At 41.4% G+C, this 22,208-nt stretch overlaps 1 protein-coding gene across 1 annotated transcript in view; it reads left to right on the top strand.

The window, feature by feature from the left end:
• ZNF609 (zinc finger protein 609) overlaps positions 1-22,208 on the top strand; it is a 192,576-nt gene that overhangs the window by 97,610 nt on the left and 72,758 nt on the right. Inside the window, 1 exon segment of the mRNA XM_004718062.2 lies at positions 21,608-21,833. Coding sequence (XP_004718119.1) covers positions 21,608-21,833 — 226 coding nt within the window.

A 22,208-nucleotide genomic window follows, 5' to 3' on the forward strand; every position in this document is an offset into this window, starting at 1 on the left:
TAAGAGCTGTAAGAGACCCCAATAAAACGATCTTTTAATTTTAAAAAAGTGAATTGCCTAAGGGTATATGAGTACATTTAAATAATGGAAAACTAAGACAAAACCTGGCCCTACTACTTCATTTTTTACTGCAGTATAAATCAGCTTAAATGAGTTTGGAGTACAGTCTGTAATGGGTTTAGGAATGCTATCTTAGTTATCCAGTTGTGCTATAACAGAAATACCACATGTAGATGGATTTAACAAGTAGAAATTTTTTCTTTCACAGTTCAGGAGGTTGAAAGTCCCAATTCAGGGACCCAGCTCCAGGAGAAGGCTTCCTTCCTGTGTTGGCTTTGGGGGAAGGTCTTTATCTTCTTTTGGCATTCCTTGGAGATGTCCATGGTCTTGGCATCCCTCTTCCCCTGGGTGTAAGAGGTGCACAGTGCTGGGACCCAAGGGCTAGAGGGTATAATCTGCTGCTCCTGGTAGTTTTCTTGGTGGTACTCATGACCTTGGGTCTGAATTCCCTTTTCTCTGCTTTATCTCATGTAAAATAAAAGGTAATGTGGGCCACACCTCAGGGAAACTCCCTTCCTTCATCTCTGATCTGGACTCTGACCTGAGTAAGGGTGTTGCTTGGCTAATCACATCAGATCACATGATGGAGATGATCACATCATTATAGTTCAATACATGACAGATGCCATTTAAAATGAACTAAATGAAGCCAACTCTGCTCTACTCTTACACAAATATCTTTTGGAATTATAGTGATGGTTCCTGTCAGAAAACTGACCCTATTATTGTAGCTCTTTATTTTTACATGAACCATGAACCATGGTATTGTCATGATTGATACCTTAATCATGGTATTTTCATGATTGATATCTTAATAACATTTAGCTAAACCTTAAAAACTGTATCTGTTCTTTCCCTGCCTCCTAACCTTCTAGAATTAGCAGACAAGCATTTTTCCATGAGTGTGTCCAGTAATATGAAATTGAATATGGACCTCGGGCGCATACAAAGTGCTTTCCTGCTTTAGAGGTTTGCACATGACGTTCCCTCTGCCTGAGGTGTTTGTCCTCGGGCTCTTCGTATCAAAGTTCCTTCTCATCTTTCAGATCAAATCTCAATTAAAATCTAACCCCTTCAGCAAGGCCATTCTTGACTCCCCTAAGTAGTTGTCTCCCATTGTTCTCATATATTCCCTTTGATCCTTCTACCAGGCTCTTTCATTTACCACTCAGTGCTCAGGACCTATAGTGGATACTCAAAGATTGTTTTTTACATGATTGAATCCTATGGACCATGGGCTTAAAGAAAGATAATAAAAAGCACTAAGAAGTTGGCCCTACCACATGCCCTACCCCAAGTGCCATGATTGTCATGTTCCCTGACTGCACACATGGCACATGAATCCTGAAGAGAAAGGAAACTAAAAGCTGCACTTAGCTAATCTCCTGCAAGTTATCTCAGGCAGTTTTGAGATAATTTATTACCTTTATTTGCCACTTGTCATTACCTGTTTTTTCCTCTGCTCTGTGACTTCTCACCTACACACTTGACTCTGACTCAGATTTCCTCACACACAGAGAAACAAGGTGGCCTTGAGAGTAGGGGAGAAAGGATAGAATAACTAGGGCCACCAGAAAGCTTTCAGGACTCTAATGGCCCTAAGGTCACAGTTTAGAGCTGAGAATAAGGGGGACCTTTGGGTGCCTCTTTTTCTTGCTCAGTGCCCTTAACTTCAGCAACATGAAGGTCAGGCAGAGAGAGACTAAGGAGAGTGGCTCAGGGAAAGGCGGTTACCCTGGTAACTAGCAGGCAGGACTGCTATTTGGAAACTGGCCTGATCTTTCTCCCCTCTCCCTCCTAAGCACAGGAAAGATGAGTATTGTTCAGCTGACCTGCATCCTTGGGGTGGGAACCGGAATCCCTTTCTGACAGATCCCAGTGACACTGGAGTGAGCTGCTTTGCATTTTAATTTGATAAGCTGCAGCCACAGTGTCCTCAGAAGTGTTGGAGACATGGTTTTTCTTGGCCCTGTTCCAGGTAGTATTCTGGTTGCTACAGACTGGGCTTTGGGATTATTGTTTACTCCTCAACTAATTTGCATGTTTGCACATGCGTGGAAGATGCCACTTGGTTCTAGACAACTAGAATCAAATGAATAGGCAACGCTCAGGTTATGCATATATGCCATAAAGAAACAAGAAGACAAAGTATTGTCCCTGTCCCAGCTCTTAGGGATCACTTAGCCTCTTTAGGCCACTCTTATGGCCTATTGACTCCTGTTATAGATGTTCTGACTTTCCATTTTTGCTACCCAGGGAGTCCTTTTTTTTTTTTTTCCCAGGGAGTCCTTTTATACAGAAAACTTTCACTTGTGTAAGCCCTCCCTTCTTCCAAATAAAAACAGCTGTTTTTACTAGGATAGTAAGTTCTCATTATAATAAAATCTAAAAATGAAATCTTGAAAATCTGTAATAAGATATTTTTAATGGCAGCAGGAGTAACAAACTGAAAATCATTCCAAATCTTACTACCCAGAGAACGATGCTACAGCATCTTTCCAGAGCTCAATCTCTATACATTGTATAAATATGTGCTATATATATTTACATAGAGAATAAAGGGCTATTAATAGTCTGTATTGTAACCTTTTTCCTTTTCTACATATTTGTGCTGTGATGAACATTTAGATTGTATCTGATCTTTTTGGTTGGTTGATTGTGCTGTTAAGACACACATCAAGACAAACATGCTGCACATCATTCAGCTTTGTGCACCTGCCCTTATATCTTCTCAGTATAAATTTTTAGATTTGGAATTGGGAACCAAAAGTTGTGTGCATTGTAAATTTCAGTACATACTAACAAACAGAATTCTTAACAGTTTATATTCCCACCAACATACTATTTTAGAATATCTATTTCTCCCCCATGTTCTTGCCAACCTGAGAATTGTTCAACTAAATCTTTGCCAGTTGAGTAGAAAATCACATTGTGTATTTAGGAATTATTATAAAGTTCTTTAGCGTTCTCAGATGACCTTTTATGATTGTGTGAACTAAAGACCTTCTTATACTTGGAATCTTCTTCTCCTGGAGTGTTCACAGTTATGCAGAGTAAATAAAAACTTAGCCATACTCATCTTCTCTCCCCAGGTTCCCTCAAAACGAAAAGCCGTCCCTCTTTTCCTTTCACTGATAGAATACTGTGCACTCTAATGTATGCTCCAGAGAATGGGAATTTTGTTGGTTGTGTTCATAACTGTATCCTCAGAACCTAGACTAGTTTCTTCTGTATGCTAAGTATTCAGTAAATATTTGTGGAATGGATGATCTCCCTACCATCTGAACCAGACCTTCTAATCATATCTGACTCCTTTTCTGGTGACCTGTGTGTCTGATGCTTCACCAGGTCAGATTGCATGTACATTTTGAAGGTCAGTGGAGTCCTACTTGTTATCCTTTACTTCTGACTTTTGTTATTTACTGGGTTTATTTCAACAGTAATCAAGGGGACTTCAAAAAATGTGTTTTAAACTTCCATTATCTTTTAATTCCACTTTTCCATGAACTTTTTGAAGCCCTCTGGTATACAGATCTGATAGCATCAATCCTTTTCTGTAATTCATCAATAGTTTCTTGAATTTGCGGGGTTCAGATCAAAGTTTACTCTCCCTATGCTCGTTGATCCAACCAAACAAACAACTTGAAGTTTTTAATATATTGTGTTTATTTGTGTCTGTGTACCTTTTGAACAGGCTTTTCTTTCTGTGTGGAGCCCCTTCTCCTCTTTCCTGTCTTCCTCCTCCTTCCCATTCTTTCCTCCTCTTCTATGTCTGATGTTTTAAGACATCAGAATGCTTCCTCTTCTTTACTCCTCCTCCTTCTCCTCTTTCCTCTTCCTTTGCCACCCCACCCCCCTTCTCCTTCATCTATGTCCACTGCCTCATGAAATCAAACTGCTTCCTTCGTCATTCTTTTTCTTACTGCATCCTCCTCAAACCTCCTCTACCCTCCCTTCCTTATTTTGGGGTGGGGGTTGGGGCGGGGACTTGACAAGTGCCCTTTTTAAAGAAAATCATTTTATTAGGGGCTCATACAACTCTTATCACAATCCATACATACATCAATTGTGTAAAACCAATTTGTACATTCATTGCCCTCATCATTCTCAAAACATTTCCTCTCCACTTAAGCCCCCGGCATTAGGTCCTCATTTTTCCCCTCTCTCATGAGCCCTTGATAATTTATAAATTATTATTTTGTCATATCTTGCCCTGTCCGATGTCTCCCTTCACCCACTTTTCTGTTGTCCATCCCCCAGGGAGGAGGTCACATATAGTTCCTTGTAATCGGTTCTCTCTTTCCAACCCATTCTCCCTCTACCCTCCCAGTATCACCACTCTCAGCATTGGTCCTGTAGGGATCATCCTCCCTGGATTCCCTGTGTTTCCAGTTCCTATCTGTATCAGTGTACATCCTCTGGTCTAGCCAGACTTGCAAGGTAGAATTCATATCATGATAGTGGGAGCGCAGAAGAAGCATTTAGGAACTAGAGGAAAGTTGTATTTTTCATCATTGCTACATTGCCCCCTGACTGGCTCTTCTCCCTGAGACTCCTCTGCAAGGGAGTCTCCAGTGGCCTGCTAATGGGCTTTGGGTCTCCACTCCGCACTCCCCCCATCATTCACTATGGTAAGATTTTTTGTTCTGATGATGCCTTATACCTGATCCCTTCGACACCTCGTGATCGCATAGGCTGGTGTGCTTCTTCCATATGGGCTTTGTTGCTTCTGAGCTTGATGGCCGGACAAGCGCCTTCTTATCCTTTAGCTTCACCCCAACATGAAGTTTCTCTGTTTCCTATGTTAATCACTTACTGGAAACAGTACTTGAACCCTTTGCTTGCCACTATAGTGATTATTTGTTTACCAGTTTCTCTCTTGCTCTAAAAGACAGGTTTGGAAGTAAGGAATTTGTATTGTCTTCAAAAGGTAGGATGTCTGTTTTTCTGAGACTGTGGAGTTGTGGGGTTGCCCCTTTTTTTTGCCCTGTTGAATGTATTGCCTGGTTTTGTGGTTATTAAAATAAGAACCATGCTCAGTAGTGGAAACTCAAAAAAAACCAAACTCACTCACTCACTGCCATAAAGTTGATTCCATTACAGCAACCCTGAAGGTCAAGGTATAGCTTTTGACCAGACTAGAAAGCTTTACTTTTCTCCTGCAGAGCAACTGGTGGTTTTGAACTGCTTACCTTGTTGTTAGCCCACACAGGTAACCATTATGCCACCAGGGCTCCTGGAGTGAGGGCAGTAAAAATCTGGTAACTATAATATAATACCTGTTAACATTGTTGGAAAGAAATATTAAGGACTGTGTTCTTTCCAATATTAGAATGGCTTTCTAAATTAACAATGTTCAGGACACTTACCTTTTTGTCTGCCCCATATGTAAAAATGTGTTCTATGAAATTCTAAATTTCACATAGTATTGTTATTCAGTCTTTTGGGTTGTGTTGACCTAATTCATGGCATAGTGGTTATGAGTTGGGCTGGTAACTACAAGGTCAACAGTTCAAAACCACCAGCCACTTCTTGGGAGAAAGATGAGTCTTTCTGCTTCCATAAGGAGTTATAGTCTCAGAAGCCCACAGGGGCAGTGAGTTCTACCCTGTCCTGTAGGGTAGATGCTGTGAGTCGGCATCAGTTTGATGACAGTGAGTTTGGTTTTGGTTTGAGCTGCTTTAAAAGAGTAGTTGTTGAAAAGTGAAATATAGTTTAACAATGCTTCACTGCTTTGTGACAAGTGTTTTAGTTCTACTTCAGTGGATATTTATATTGGGAAATGTTATAATGCAACTTTAAGCAAAAATCAGCAAATCAAATAAAGGATTTACCGAAACTAATCCAGATATACAAAGAGGTAAAAGGCATTGAATAATCTTTGATTGTTCTTTTTGAAAAAAGACCAGTTTGCTTTACCGATGATTCCTAGATAGCAAATGCCTTCTTTCCTGTTTAGCAAAGCACCTCCAGCTTTAGTTGAGTTCAACTGCCTAAGTCCAACTTAATCATTTTGGAAGAATAGGAATCCTGTAAATAGAGAAGTATCTGAAGACGACAGACAGGCAGATACCTAAATCTTCAAAATTACAGACCATTGAGCTTGACTCTGATCTTCAGCAAAGTCCTGGAACAGAATGTAGAACAGATGGTGTGTTCACTACTTGTGTTCTCCTTCCTGATCATGGCTCAAGTCCTTTTGTAGTAGCCCAATATGGTGGAAAAGAAGATAAGCTTCAGAGTTGGGTACACCTTAGTCCAGATCCTAGCCCTATATAATTTGTTGCCTGGTCAATTAACCTTACTGAGACTCTGTTTATTTTCTGTTAAAATTGTCATTTGTTCAGAGGGGTGTTAGGAGATTTAATGACATAAGATGTAGAACTTACATACAGTAGACTCACGATAAGATAAATTCTAATGAGCTACCTTTTGCTTCTATAGCTCTCTTTACCCAGTATAGTTTAGAATTTGTAAGCCTAAATTGCCCTTCCCTGCCACCAAAACTGCTTGTGTTAAGTTTATTTAACACCAGCTTACTTTCTTCTTGAAACTGTTTTCCTTTGGCCTCTTGTGGCACCATTCTGTTTTGGGTCTCATTTCTCAAACTTTTATTTCATGAGTTCTGGAGTCCTATTGCCTGAAGCTGAATTGCGTTGTCATCATTTAGTAACACTGTGACCTTGACCAAGTGTCCAAACCTCTCTGGTCTCTGTATACTCATTTTCAGTATGAGATACGAATAATAATTATCCTAGAAGGTTATTTTGAAGAATGAATGAAATACATATAAAATGCTCAGAGTAGTGCTTGGTACACAGGAAGCTATAAATAAACGTTTCTTTCAGTCATCATGGTTATCATCACTTTTAGATTCTTTGTTGTCTTTCCTCAATATGCTCCTTTATATTCCTTAGGTTCTTTCCCTAACGCTCTTTTTGTTTTCTCTTTCCATGCTGTCCATGGGCTGTCTCACCAACTGAGCTCAAGACTTGTAGTCCCCATTGCCCTGACTTTCCTAGTCCTATATGTTCAGCTACTTACTGAACACTCATAGTATCTAAAGTGGAATTTGTTTTCTGATACTGTTCCATCCACAATGTATTGTAGTATTGCTGCTGTTGTTTTTCCCTTGAATCTCCTATCTGAGATAAAGGCACTGTACGGCCAGGTGCACTGCTCGAAGTTCTGCCCATTGGGAGGATCTCCCTTCATCACTGTCCTTTAGGGAGATCCCAGAAAAGGGCTGTAGTGCTGCTGCTGTCCACTTACGAGTGGCGCCTGCGTATCGTGCAGAGCCATCCGTAAACCAAGCATGACTTTTTTGGTCTTCAGTTAAAGTATGGTAAGGAACTCCCCAGGAGGCCATAGGTGCAGACTGAGAGAAAGAAGGTAATGTGATGGGAGTGGAGACTGTGGGCACTTGGGCCACTTCTTCATACAGCTTACTTGTCCCTTCAGGTCCTGCTTTGGCCCGATCTCGTATATACCACTTCCATTTAACAATGGAGTGTTGCTGCACACGTCCCCAACTTTATGACTCTGGGTCAGACAATACCCAGTTCATGATGGGAAGCTCAGGCCCGTGTTGACTTGGTGGCCCATGGTGAGGCGTTCAGTCTCCACTAATGCACAGTAACAGGCCCACAGCTGTTTTTCAAAGGGTGAGTAGTTGTCTGCAGAGGATGGCAGGACTTTACTCCAAAATCCCAATGGTCTATGCTGTGATTCACCAATAGGGGTCTGCCAAAGACTCCACACTGCATCTTTTATCTACAACTGACACCTCTAGCACCATCGGGTCAGCTGGATCATATGGCCCCAGTGGCAAAGCAGCTTGCACGGCAGCCTGAACCTGTTGCAGAGCCTTTTCTTGTTCCTGGGCCCCACTCAAAATTGGAGGCCTTTCGTGTCACTTAATAAATAGGTCGAAGTAGAACACCCAAGTGAGGGATATGTTGCCTCCAAAATCGGAAGAGGCCCACTAGGCATTTTGTCTCCTGTTTATTTGTTGGGGGGGCCAGATGCAATAGCTCATCCTTCACTTTAATAAGAATGTCTCGACATGCCCCACACCACTAGACCCCTAGAAATTTTCTGAGGTGGAGGGTGCCCAAATCTTCATTGGGCTGATTTCCCAACCTCTGCACGCAGATGTTGTACCAATGAATCTAGAGTCTTTGATACATCTTCCTTAGTGGGTCCAATCAGCATAATGTTATCAACATAGTGGACTAGGGTGAGATTTTGTGGAAGAGACAGGCGATCAAGATCCCTTCGGGCTAAATTATGGCACAGGGTGGAAGAGTTGCTGTACCTCTGGGGGAAGAGTTGTGAAAGTGTATTGTTGCCCCTGCTAGCTGAAGGCAAACTGCTTCTGGTGGTCCTTCGAGACTGGTATTGAGAAGGCATTGGCCAGATCAGTAGCTACATACTAAGTATCAGGAGAAATATTTGCTTAAGCAATGAAATCACATTTGGAACGGCAGCTGCAATTGGAGTCACCCCCTGGTTAAGTTTACGATAATCCACTGTCATTCTCCAGGATCCATCTGTCTTCTTTACAGGCCAAATAGGTGAGTTAAACGGGGATGTGGTAGGAATCACCACCCCTGCATCTTTCAAGTCTTTGATGGTGGCACTGATCTCTGCAATCCCTCCAGGAATGCGGTACTGCTTTGGGTTTACTATTTTGCTAGGTAGTGGCAGTTCTAATGCTGTCCACGTAGCCTTTCCTATTACAATAGCCCTTATTCCACATTTCAGGGCTCCAATATGGGGATTCTACCAGTTACTAAGTTTGTCTATTTCAATGATGCATTCTGGAATTGGGGAAATAACGACAGGATGGGTTCTGCGGCCCACTGGACCCACGGTGAGGCGTACCTGAGCTAAAACTCCATCAAAAACTTGACCTCCATATGCCCCCACTCTGACTGGCGGGCCTTCAAAACACTTTGGATCTTCTGGAATTAGTGTCAGTTCAGAGCCAGTGTCCAGTAATCCCCGAAAAGTTTGATTATTTCCTGTCCCCCAATGAACTTGTGAAAGGCCGCAGGTTCCTTTGGGGAAGACTAGAAGAAAGTCTAACAGTAAAAGCCTTCGGTGATGTAGCAAGGTCCTTCTTCAAAGGGACCTGGCCTTCCCCTCATTCAAGGGGTTGTGAGTCTGTAAACTGGCTCAGGTCTGGGAATTGATTGAGTGGTATGACACTCAATTCTGCTGTTCCCCCGATCTAGCATTCTTCTGCCTGTATCAATCACGTAAATATTTAGTAGGTTTCCCATGTATTTCACTCCTAGGGAGTGAATGGCATAAAGTGAAGAAGTTTACCATGAGTTTGCACGGGAAAAGTTTCAATCTACCAAGCCATACCAGACAGCACATAAAACCTCAAATAACTCTTGTTGTTGGATGCCCTAGAGTTAGTTCCAAGTCACGGTGACCTATGTACACAGAAAGAAGCACTTCCAGGTCCTGTGCCATCTCGTAATTGTTATGTTTGAGCCCATTGTCGCAGCCACTGTATCAATCTATCTTGTTAAGGCTTTTCCCCATTTTCACTGACCCTCTACTTCACTGTGCGTGTAGTAAATACTTCTACACCTACATAAAGTAAATATTTCTGTCATGGAGTCAGTTCCAACTGAGTGATACTATAGGACAGAGTAGAACTGCCCCATGGTTTACAAGGCTGTAAATCTTTACAGGAGCAGAAAGCCTCATCTTACCTCCTGCGGAGCAACTGTGATTTCTAACTACTGACCTGGTTAGCAGCCCAATTTGTTTTTCAAGCAGCTCAATTTTTAATCCCACTACACCACCATGGCTCCTTAACATATAGTGAAAGCAGGAACAATGTAATAAATACACAGTCTATATAAAGTAGAAGTAACATGTGTCCAGTGCGTTCGTGAGAGGGAGGAGGAGCTTGGCCTGCCTCTCCCACTGTTCAGGGTGCACCCCCTCTTTGAGGCTTGACTGCAAGACAAATGCTGAACACAGCTTCACCTTTTACCTTTTCTCTGTAAAAGCCAAAAAAATCCTGTTTCCGTTAGTGAAAACAGATGCTAGTGTTTTATTTTTCATAAAAGTGGCGTAGCTTTTTAAAAATGGGGCATACTTTGTACTGAACGACTTTTTTAAAAAACTCATTTTATTGGGGGCTCATATAACTAATCACAATCTATACATGTAGCCATTGTGTCAAGCACATTTGTGCATTTATTGATTGTACTGAACGCCTTTAATGATGCCATCAGAGGCAGTTTTGAAGAACCTGACTTGTTGATATTGATCAATGAAAGGTGTCAATATTAGAAAGACCTATATAATCCAGTGAGCCAATATTTTCCAAATGATCAATGTATGATTTTTTTTTTCTCTAAAAGCACAGCATGCCTACATAAAAGAAACATTCAAAGTGCAAGAAATACTAATGGATTTTTAAAGATTTTATTGGGAGCTCATACACCTCTTAATAAACAATCAATTGTCTCAAGCATATTAGTACATATGTTGCCATCATTATTTTGTTAACATTTACATTCTATTTGAGCCCATGGTAACAGCTCCTCTTTTTATCCTCTCTCCCCACCTCCCACCTTTGTGACCTCTTGATAAGTTTATAAAATATTATTAATTTTATATCTTGCACTGACCACTGTCTTCCTCCTGTGGTTTCTTCCCCCACCTCTCCCCACCTTACCCCTACCCTCCTGATATCGCTACTCCCATTTCTGTGCCTGAGGGGTTTATCTGACCCGGATTCAATGTGCCCTGAGCTCTTATCTGTACCTGTTTACATGCTCCAGTCAAGCCTGCAGTGAAAGGCAGGATTGGGGTCATAATAGTCGGGGGTGAGGAATCCTCAAGGAACCAGAGAAATATTATGTGTTTCATCAGTGCTATACTTCACCCTGGTTGACTCTTCCCTTCCTTGTGACCCTTCTGTGAGGGGACGTCCCATTGTCTATAAATGGGTTTTAGGTCTGTGCTCGACAATCTCTCTCCCCCACCCTTATTCTCAATAGCGTGTTTTTTTGTTTGCTTGTTTTGGCTCTCTTGATGCCTGTTACCTGATCCCCTGGTCGGTCAGGCTGGTGTGCTTCTTCCATGTGGACTTGTTGCTTCTCTGCTACATGATCACTTATTTAACTGCAAGTCTCTAAGACCCCAGACACTATTTCTTGTGATAGCAGGGTGCCATCAGCTTTCTTCACCACATTTGCTTGTGCACCCATTTTGTCTTCAGCGATCCTGCCATGAGGGTGAGCATCCAGAATGCCAGGATATTAGAACAGAGTGTTCTTGTGTTGAGGGAGGGCTTGAGCAGAGGCCCAAAGTTCATCCACTTCCTCAAAGTATTGCCATATAAATATATGTACCTATGCCAATACCTCTATTTTTATGAATTAATATATTTACATAAGTGCACACCTATGTTTATACCTCTATCCCTAGCTTTGCGTCTTAGATTTTCCCTGTTTCCTTTTATCTTCCTCCTTTCCCACTATCACTTTCACCCTTCTTCTGCCTCTTAGTAATTTCAGTTAGATTGCTGTTGCTCCAACGTCCCCAGGATCTCTATATCCTCTTTGTTGTTGATTCCCCTGTCTGTGGTCTTTGCTTACATTCCCTTCCCCCAACTCTTCCTCCCCCTAAATCCCTCCAGAACCTTTGGTCCAGTTGCTGTCTTCCCGGGCTTGCTTCCCATGCCTATCATATAGGTAGGCAAACCAACATTAATGTAGACAGTACTAAAAGAAAACAAAAAATTGAATCAAAAGAGGAAAAAAATAGAAAAATATTTATGTATGTATATATATATATTTATATATATATAAAGAAAAATAATAATAGCTAGCAAAAATAAAAAACCCAAAGCATAGATAATTCCAAGTCTGTCTGCTTACCTTTATGACTATCTACCCACTAGTCCTGGGGGGTTCTAGCCTGGGGTCTATTCTGGGGACTCCTTGGGGCTTTATGGCTTGGCTTGGCTCCCATTGCTGCTCTGTTATGTTTGCCCCACTGTGGGGGGTTCAGACTGCACTCACTCCCTACTGTGTGCCTCAGTATTGTCCTCTGTCTTGGTATGCTCCCGCAAGGGGTCATCTTGTTTTGAGGTATTGTCCGCCCTACAGTCCTCTTTGTGCCTCAGCAGCTCCGTGCAGGGACATCATCCTTAGGGCTTGGTGTGCTCATGGAGTCTAGAACCTCACTCTCTCTCCTCACTCTCTCCATTTCGTTCTTGGTTTGCTTCCATGTGTGCATGGCAAGCCGGCCCCTCTCCCCAGCCTGCAGGTTTAGTGTTGTCCTCTGTAGCACTTACTTCTAGGGAGGGCGTCAGTTTGGCTTTGATTGGGGCTGGCCCCATAGCCCACTCTGTTCATGCGTCGCTCCATGTGGTTATGTTGCCCTCCAGGTTTGGCGCGCCTTGGTGGGGTCTGCATGCACTCAACTAATGGATTTTAAAGTGACAGTATGAAAAGGTTATAGGTAAAATTTGAGATTCCAAATTTCCACTAACCTTTAAGAACTACCAGTTGTTTAATATTGGTGTTGTAACAAATAATTTCCGTCGGAGAAGGCTACTAAATACATAGATGTGTGCATAAGTGTATGAATTATATGTGTGTAGTGTAAGAGGGGCATTGAAAGTTTCTTGGGAAATGGAAATAAAAAATCATGCAAAGCCCCCTCAGTGCTCATGGAAACTGCAATCAAGAAATCAAGTGACCCATTGCATTAAGCAAACCTGCAGCACAAAACTTCTTTAAAGTGTTGAGTAGCAAGGGTATTACTTTGAAGACGAAGGCGGGCCTTCACACCCACCAAAGTATTTTCAGTCACCTCATGTACATGTGAAAGTTGGATAAGGAATAAGGAAGACCACAGGAGAAGGGATGCATTATGGTGTTAGAAAGTATCTGGAAAGTATCACGGACTCCACAAGAGCAAACTGATCTGTCTTATAAGAAGCGCAGCCGGATGCTTCTTAGAAGGAAGGGTGCTGAGACTTCCCCTCACGTACTTTAGGCATGTTGTCTTTGTACGTCACGCTGGGTAAAACGAAGGGTAAGTGAAAAAGAGGAAGCCAATCAAAGAGATGAATTGACACAGGGGCTGTAACAGTGGTCTTGCCCTTAACAATTGTGCGGGTAATGCAGAACCTGGCAGCGTTTCGTCAGTTGTGCATAGGGTCACTGTGAGCCAGACCCAACCATCTGTGAAAGGCTGATTTTCTTTAGATGCCTCAGAAAAACATTTACCCAACAGATGAAGTGCAGAAGTAGAAATGTGTGACTCTAACTATCTTCTCTTAAATCCAGCATTAAAGACATTTGCAAAAATGTAGACTGACAGCACGCTTTTTCTTTTGGGGAAAAAAAAAAGGCGGCAATTTTAAACAAACAAACTAAACCGCCATTTGATAGCAAGCATCCGAGCTTTGCCAGCAAGGACACCAACTATTTTAGAAGCAAAGCTGATGGACTCCAGAAAGCCAGACTTGACACTGGTACCACAAACAAAACGTAGCAGCCGTTGAAGCTTCGTATTTGGTGGCACTCAGAATCACCAGAGCTATGAAACCTCACACCACTGCTGAGGATTTGCTGTTGCCAGCGGCCAAAGACATTGTTCAAGTTATGATTGGAGATGATAATTGGTTACGAAACTGAGTGCAATTTGCTTATCTAACGGCACTGTCCACAGAAGAACAGATGACATGTCTGCTGATATTCTTGATCAGGTAATCAAGGAAATAAAATCTGCTCCACTTCCAATATTTAGCATCCAGGTTGATGAATCTACAGACGTTGCAAACTGTTCAGTTACTGGTTTACGTGAGGTATAGTAATGATGGCGACTTTAAAGATGAGTTTCCTTTTTTTTAAAATTGTTTTATTGGGCTCATACGATTCTTATCACAATCCATATATACATCAATTGTATAAAGAATTTCCTTTTTCAAGAGTCAGATACACGTGATGTATTTGACACATTTGGTTCATTTCCGAAAGAGCATAAGATCTCTTAGGAAAAGGTTTGCGGTATTTGCACAGATGGTGCCCCAGCTATGCTAGGATGTTGATGTGGATTTCAACGTTTGGTACTGAATGAGTCACCAAAAGTCACCAGAACTCACTGTATGATTCATCAGCAAATATTAGCAATGAAGACGCTGCCACGAGAGTTACAAAAAATAATGAAAAGAGTCATAAGTTCTGTCAATTTTATAAAGGCGGGCACTTTAAACAGCTGACTGTTTCCACAGCTGTGCAATAATTTGGATGCGCCGAATAATGCTCTGCTATTTCATGTTGACGTGAGATGGTTGATGAGAGGAAAAGTTTTAAAACGTGTTTTTGAGCTTCGTGATGAACTCAAGACCTCAGTTCGAAGAACTTTTCAGTGATAAAATTGAACTGCAGAAAACAACTTACTTGGTTGCCATCTTTGCCATCTTGAATGAGTTAAATTTATCACTGCCAGGACCAAATGCAACATACCTCGATTTGTCTGCAAAGATCCGATCATTCCAAATGAAACTTCGGCTTTGGCCAAAAAAAAAAAAAATTGGAATAAAATAAATTTACCTTATCTGCTTTCTTTGAGGAACATGACATTGAATCAGACTAAGGAATTAAGATGGAAAGCTGATGGTGCCCAGCTGTCAAAATATATAGAATCTGGGGTCCTATAGGCTGGAAGATAAACAAGGGGCCATCTGAGAAACAACAAAGCCCACATGGAAGAAACACACCAGCGTGTGAGATCACAAGGCGTCGAAGGGATCAAGTATCAGGCATCAAAGATTAAAATTTTTTTTAAAAAACCATAGCATTGTAAATGAGGGAGAGTGCGGAGTGGGGGCCCAGGGCCCATCTGTGGGAAATTGGATATCCCCTTGCAGAAGGGCTACAGGGAGTAGACGAGCCAGTCAGGGTGCAGTGTAGCAATGATGAAATATACAATTTTCCTCTAGTTCTTGAATGCTTCCTGCACCCTCAACTGTCATGACCCCAATTCTACCTTACGTATCTGGCTGGACCAGAGGATGTACACTGGCACAGATAGGAACTAGAGATACAGGGAATCCAGGACAGATGAACCCCTCAGGACCAGTGGTGAGAGTGGCAATATGGGGACGGCGGACGGAAGGTGAGGGAGAAAGGGGGAACAGATTACAAGGTCTACATATAATCTCGGGGGACGGACAGCGGAGAAGTGGATGAGGGAGAGGTCGGATGGTGTAAGATATGATAAAATAATAATTTATAAATTATTAAGGGTTCAGTAGGGAGGGGGAAGCCGGGCGGGAGGGAAAAAAATGAAGAGCTGATACCAAGGGTTCAAGTAGAAAGCAGGTGTTTTAAAAATGATGATGGCAACATGTGTGCAAATATGCTGGACACAATTGATGTATGTAAGGATTGTGAAAAGAGTTGTATGAGCCCCTAATAAAATGATTTTTAAAAAATGAATTAAGATGATAATTTCTGTGAAAGAACACTTGCACATGCTTGCAGATGAAATTTCATCGTACTTTCCAAATCTACTTGACACCCCATTTGCACTTGCCAGAAGCCCATTCAGAGTTGAAGATGTTCCTGAGACAGCACAAGAGGAGTTCATTGAACTTATTAACAGCGATGCAGCGAGAACTGATTTCTCTACAATGCCAGTTACAAAATTCTGGATCAAGTGTTTGCAGTGACATCCTGAGACTGTGTTGTGCCTTCTTCTTCCATTTCCAACAACATATCTTTGTGAAACAGGGTTTTCTAGCTTGTTGGTTTTCAAGTCTACATACAGAAGTAGACTTGTGTAAGATGATCTTTGTTGTGCTCTTGCAAAGACTTCCCTGAGAATTTCTGATCTGGTGGGAGAGAAGCTATCTCAACCTTTGCACTGACTTTGGCGTTTTACAAATATTTTCACAAAATGTAGCAATGTACTTTACTGTTGTTATTATATTAAGACTGTTACCCATGCTACAAGACAAAATTTCATTTATATGTAATTATAAATAAATCTTTCGCAATATTTAATTACATATTGTTTTTGTGATTAATCACTGTGCTTAAAATATGTTCAATTTGTAACAATACATCCTGTATATCAGATACTTACATTATGATTCATAGCAGTATCAAAATTACAGTTATAAAGTAACAAGAAAAATAATTTTATGGTTGGGGGTCGCCACACATGAGGAACTATATTAAAGGGTCACGGCATTAGGAAGGTTTAGAACTACTGTTTTACAGCCAAAGGATTGTGTATGTGTTCTTTAGTACATGGCTGTTTGCATCTGGGAGCCTCTGGTGATGTAGTTAGTTCTGCATTGAGCTGTCATCTGTAAGCTAAGCAGTTCAAACCCACCAGCTGCTCAGCAGGAGAAAGATGAGGTTTTCTGCTCCTATAAATATTTACAGTCTTGGAAACCCAGAAGGGAAATTCTACTCTGTCCATAGGGTTTTCTATCAGTAAAATTGGCTCCATGGCAGTATGTTTGAGTGACTATAGTCTGTTCACCTATATTACCATTAGAATTGCTGATACTGAGTTATTATAAAATCTTGAAGGTCCTTTGGAATTATTAAAGAAAGATAATACCTTGTTAATACACACTGTAGAATATTTGAAGAAATTTTCCCTTGTAAAATTTCCTTAAGATTCTTGGCATTAGATCATTCTCTGAGAAATCTGAACACTTTATCTATCTTTCATTTTAGATGAAAAGGAATTTCTAGTAGCTACTGTTATTATCAGTAGAACCAACCTCCTCTCTGCCCCTTGAGCATGAGGGTAAATATATCAGACTCATATTTTTGAGAAAAGACAGGGTTCGGGGAGGGTCCCAAGAATTTCTTCAGTGCATTTTATATCTTAAAATTATGTTACAGCCTCAAAGATTTCACTCTTGTGTAGGAGGTAGCTGAGGTCAGTGTATAATACCTTTTTGTGGGGAGATTAATGACTCTGGCCTTTCTTTGTTCTTCTCTCCAGTTCCCATTTTTGTTACCTGCCTATGGACACTAGATTCCCTAATAGGTGCTATTGGACTAATATCTAAAGGTGAATTGAAAAGAATTTTCACTAAAGATAAAGGACATGAACTGTTGGGAAATTTCAGAGATTTGCATTTTAAAATTCTCTCTAAATCACATTGGGGGTTTTGTTCTGTTTGATTATTTGTCCATTCAGCTGGTCCCAGGAGCAGTGAGGGTACTTGTTAGCATTTCAGAGACTGAGTATTGACCAGGCTTCTTATTGTGGTTAAGGCATTTAATGATCTTAGGGTTTTTTGTTTTTATTTTTATATTCCTGTTCCTTATTTTCCTGTTGTTACTAATCTTCTGATACTCCCTATTCTTATATCCTAGGTACATGGGAAAGATTGCAAAATGAATCCTTTTCTGATTTTTATCCTCTCATAGAGAGTGATAAATGAAGCTTTTGCTAATTCTAACGAATAATAGAAGATGAAATCCCATAAAGCTGCCTAGGTTATTAGATGAATATCACAGAGCTGCTTATTATGCACTATGGCTTAATGTAGATTATAGATGTGACCAAGCAGTAATTAGCAGCTCTGGAGGTGTAATTAAACACTATTGTGCTGCTCTGTGATTTCGCTTTAGATTTCGGTTGTACAGTGGAAGGAAGATGAATACAGGTCTCCCTTGTTTTTAGGAAGATTGCTTTATGCCATTTTGCTTTTATCGAAGACCTAACTAGTACCTAATCTGTTTGGCTAACTGAAAGAGATCCAAAGAGGATTTTTGCTTTTATGAAAAAGGGTGAAAAGTAGAACCATATTCAGTGTTAATTTTGCAACAAGCCTAAGAAGCAGTGTGAGCGCCAAGAAGTAGGAGTGGTGCTGCCCTGCTCACTCCCAGAAATTAGGCTGAGCGTACATAATTTCCACTTTAGACCATATTCCTACTTTACTGTATGGTAGTTTTGTTTTAGATTTTGGGTGTGTGTTGGTAGGTTATTTTTTCGTTATGGAAACACTTAAAAATGTTTCCCATATAAATGAATAGTAAGTGCGTCTTCACTTTGGTGGTTGCCATTTAGCTTATGAAGGGATTTATAGAAAGCTTTTATAGGAAAGTCTTTTTACTTTCAGGTAGTGGAGAGAACCTGTCGTTCCAAATATGTAGATAGATTTCTTTTTTTTTTTTTTGTCTTTCCTGAATTTTTTTTTGGATTGTTCATTGTTAGTATATGAACATATGATGGGGTGCCTAAAAAATACGATTTTTTTTCAAAGCTATGTATTTAAATTTTTTACAGAACAATTGTATCACCTTCAAAGTCCTCTCCTTTACACGTAGTACATTTGTCAAATCTGCTATTCCATTTTAAAAAAATAAAAGATCGTTTTATTGGGGGCTCTTAAGTTCTTATAGCAATCCATACGTCAGTTTTATCAAGCATATTTGTACATATGTTGCCATCATTATTTTCTAGACATTTACTTAAAAAAAACTTTTATTGGGGGCCCTTAACATCTTATCACAATCCGTACATTCCTCCAGTGTGTCACAACCTCCCCCCTCCCCCGATCTTCTTTAATTAAGTAAATATACAAAGTCATCGTCACACAAACCAAGATCCTGAACTCTGTACTTAGTAATTCTGATCAGTAGAGACAGTTTGGTGCATATCCAGAGTAATAAAGCCCCCCTCATGTGTAATAGTTGATTGTTATTCTCTGTGATCTGTTTAGTTAAGTAAAATTCTTCCTTTTGGGTGTTCAGCTAGGTTTAATTTCACAAATTGTTTGCACCAGTAGTGTTTCCAGCGTTCATCTTAGACGTTCATCCAGTGTCTTCTAGTTTTGTCTACCAGAATTAGGGACTGAGCTTTGTCTACAATGTCGTACCAGCTTCCCTAGGCGTCCCACAGCACTAAAGAACCTAGTAGGGAATGAAACCACGCCCAGAAAAGAGCTGCTGTCCTTGGTGAGTCAGAGAAGACTGTCTCCCCGTCTGTTTCCCAGGGGAATTCCCTTCTCCAATGCCTTGGGTTTCTGCCTCTGAGGTGGGACAGTTTGGCACCAGGACACACTTAAATAAGGCAATTGGGAAGCTCAGCAGGACTGATCTAGAAGATTTAGGCCGAGATTTTTGTCCAAGGAGGACCTTGCAGGAATTTCTCTGAATAGTCGAAATAAAGAACAGAAAAAGGAACAAACCCCAAGCAAAGAAAATGTGAATCCTGAGAGTCTATATGAAACCAGGCCCGTTTCAGTTCTGCCTCTGGAGAAAATGAAGTGTGAGGCCAAGAGTCAATATGTGCTGTATATCCTCTGCCTCTAATTTCACTTTTCTAGTAACCCTCAGTGTTAAAATTCTCCAGCAACTGCAAAGGCCTTGTGATTAGAACCAGGTCTCGACACCACACCAAGCAGCAGGGAAATGCCAGATTAATCTTCCTGTGTTGTTAGCCACCTCTTTCTAACATTTCCTGGTTTTGCCTTCAAATCCATGCATGGAAATGTAAAAGGGTCTTTTAAGGATCTTCCACATCCCAAGAAGGTTGCTAAATTAAATGATAAATATTCTGTTTCCAAAGAACGAGAGAGAGTGAAAATGCCTTTTGGCATTTTTCATGATGCCTTCACTGACATTTCATTTTATGAAAAAGACAAGAGTTTGGAGGTACAAGGTGAGGTGGGGCTGTGTGACAGCAAGCAGATAAAGATAATGTTTTGGCAGCTCTTCAGGGACCAAAATTAGTCTGGATCAGAGTTTGAGCATTCTATGGGCTCGGATGATTTCCAAACAGCAATGACTTTCTAAGCCAAGAAGCCACAGCTGACTACAGAATATGAATGCAGTACCCAGACCTTAGTGTCTAGAGGAGTTTGTGTGTGAAGTTTGTGGGTGGAGGGGTCATAGAGGGGCATGTGGTTGACTCCCTGAAACAGAGTGCTGTTTTAGAGCTGGCCAGCAGCTCAGATGTGTGTGTGACTTCCTGGATGTGTGGATCTGTTTAAGGATGCCATTTTACCCTAACTGCAAGGTCTTTTCACAAGAGACCTTTCTGATCCTTGACTGTCGTTTTCTAGGTCTGTAAATTGGTAAAGGAGTCACGGTGAGAGCTAACCACAAAAACCAGCTCGATGGTATAATACTTAGTCTTGAAGGAAAATAGCCAACATGTGCACTGAGGATCTTTAGGTGTGCAAGACACTATTCAGGATTTGGGTCTTACAGACTCAGAGTGAGTTCTTTGTCAACTTGATAAACACCAGGTTTCCAAGAGTAAGGGGTTCCCTCCTTATGCTTCTTTTGCTACCCCTCAGTGTGCTGCAGTCTTCTTGGAGCCTAAGTAATTCCAGCCTTGTCAGAGGTCCTGGTTTGTGAGGTACGTTGTGAATACTTGTGTTTGACTGTTCATATTTATGCATGTGCTGCATACTCTACATCTGCAGCCTCCTGTGGATTTGTTTCTGGATAGTATAGGTATCTCCTGTTTCCTCCAGAAATCTTGTATTAAATTTATACTTCAAAAGGCCATTTTCATTAACCAAGTACTCTTAGAATCTCTGGGAGTATTGGAAGCCTCCATCCAATTGCTTTTAGCCTTTCTATAACCTTCAAGTGGGTTTCCTTCTGGCTAAAGATGTGTTAGATAGAGCTCCCACTCTTCTGGACATTTTCCCCCTTCATAAATCCCCACCCAGGTCTAAAATGCATTTTAGACCTGCTTGAGAGGTGCCTGATGGACGTAGTTAAGGGCGTCATTACTAGCAGAGAGGTTGAGAGCCGGAACTCAGTGGCACTTTGGAAGACAGACCTGACTTTCTGAAAGAGCGTAGACTAGAAAACCTAATAGAGCAGTTCTATTCTGCACACATGGGTTCGCGTGAGCCAGGGTCAACTCGACAGCATGCGATGCATCAGCTGTACTGTTTGTTGAAAGTCAGATTGGTGGGAAGAAGAGTGATGCCAGTAGAGCATGCTATGTCTTTTTCCTCTGTCGGTGTGTTTTGTTACTGTTGAAATCTGGCCTGATTCCCTTTCGCGCAGAATGTTCAAATGAGAGGAGAAAAATTAGAGCTCCTACTTGTACTCTTGAGGCCAAGCACAGTTTATGCGGAAAATCGTTAATAAAAACCAGAGCCGCTCCTAGTACAAGGCACACGCATGTGTCTAGGTTTGTAATGGTATCCTGGCTTGAAAGGAAGGACTGAAATCTTCTATTTAGAGCTCTATGCACTCTGGCAGGAGAGAATGTTGGACTAGGTTAAATACAAAAAAGGTATTTTCCTTTAGACCAGGGGTTCTCAACCTTCCTAATGCCGTGACCCTTTAATACAGTTGCTCATGTTGTGTTGACCCCCTAACCATAAAATTATTTTTGTTGCTACTTCATAACTGTAATTTTGCTACTGTTATGAATCGGGCAACCCCTGTGAAATGGTCATTCAACCCCCAAAGGGGTCTCAACCCACAGGCTGAGAACCGCTGTTTTAGACGTTTCCCCTGCAACTCAGCTACTGCTCTCTCTTCTCCCACAGATGGAGTCCCCTGTCTCCACACCAGCAGTGCTGCCTCTGCACCTCTTGGTGCCAGTAGTCAGTAATGACATCTCATCCCCCTGTGAGCAGATCATGGTTCGTACCCGATCCGTTGGGGTCAACACATGTGATGTGGCTCTAGCTACAGAACCCGAATGCCTGGGCCCCTGTGAGCCTGGAACCAGCGTCAACCTCGAAGGCATTGTGTGGCAGGAAACAGAAGATGGTAAGTGCTTTATGTGCTGGTCCCGTCCCTTCCCAGCCTCTTTCTGCAGGGGAGCCAACGAGGACTTATTGTTGTAGGCAATACCAGATATTTATTTGACGTTTCATATGCTCCTGATGATACCTGCTTAGATTACATCATAATTGCCCAGATGCTGGAGCTTGCCACTGTCAGTTTCTTGGGTTCATTGTCTCCCTTTCATAATTTTTCTCAGCAATGTTGACCCTGTTGGATATACCAGTTATTTCATAAGTGGTAGTCAGATAATTCAGACTATGTATACAGTGAACCCTCGCCACTTCGTGCTTCGACTTCCGCGGCTTCACTCTATCGTGGTTTTTGCGTAACAGCGCATGCTCTGTCATTACTGCCACT

Source organism: Echinops telfairi, unplaced genomic scaffold (genome assembly GCF_000313985.2).
Source record: "Echinops telfairi isolate 266 unplaced genomic scaffold, ASM31398v2 ScPeMD7_4048;HRSCAF=4782, whole genome shotgun sequence".
Lineage (NCBI taxonomy): Eukaryota > Metazoa > Chordata > Mammalia > Afrosoricida > Tenrecidae > Echinops > Echinops telfairi.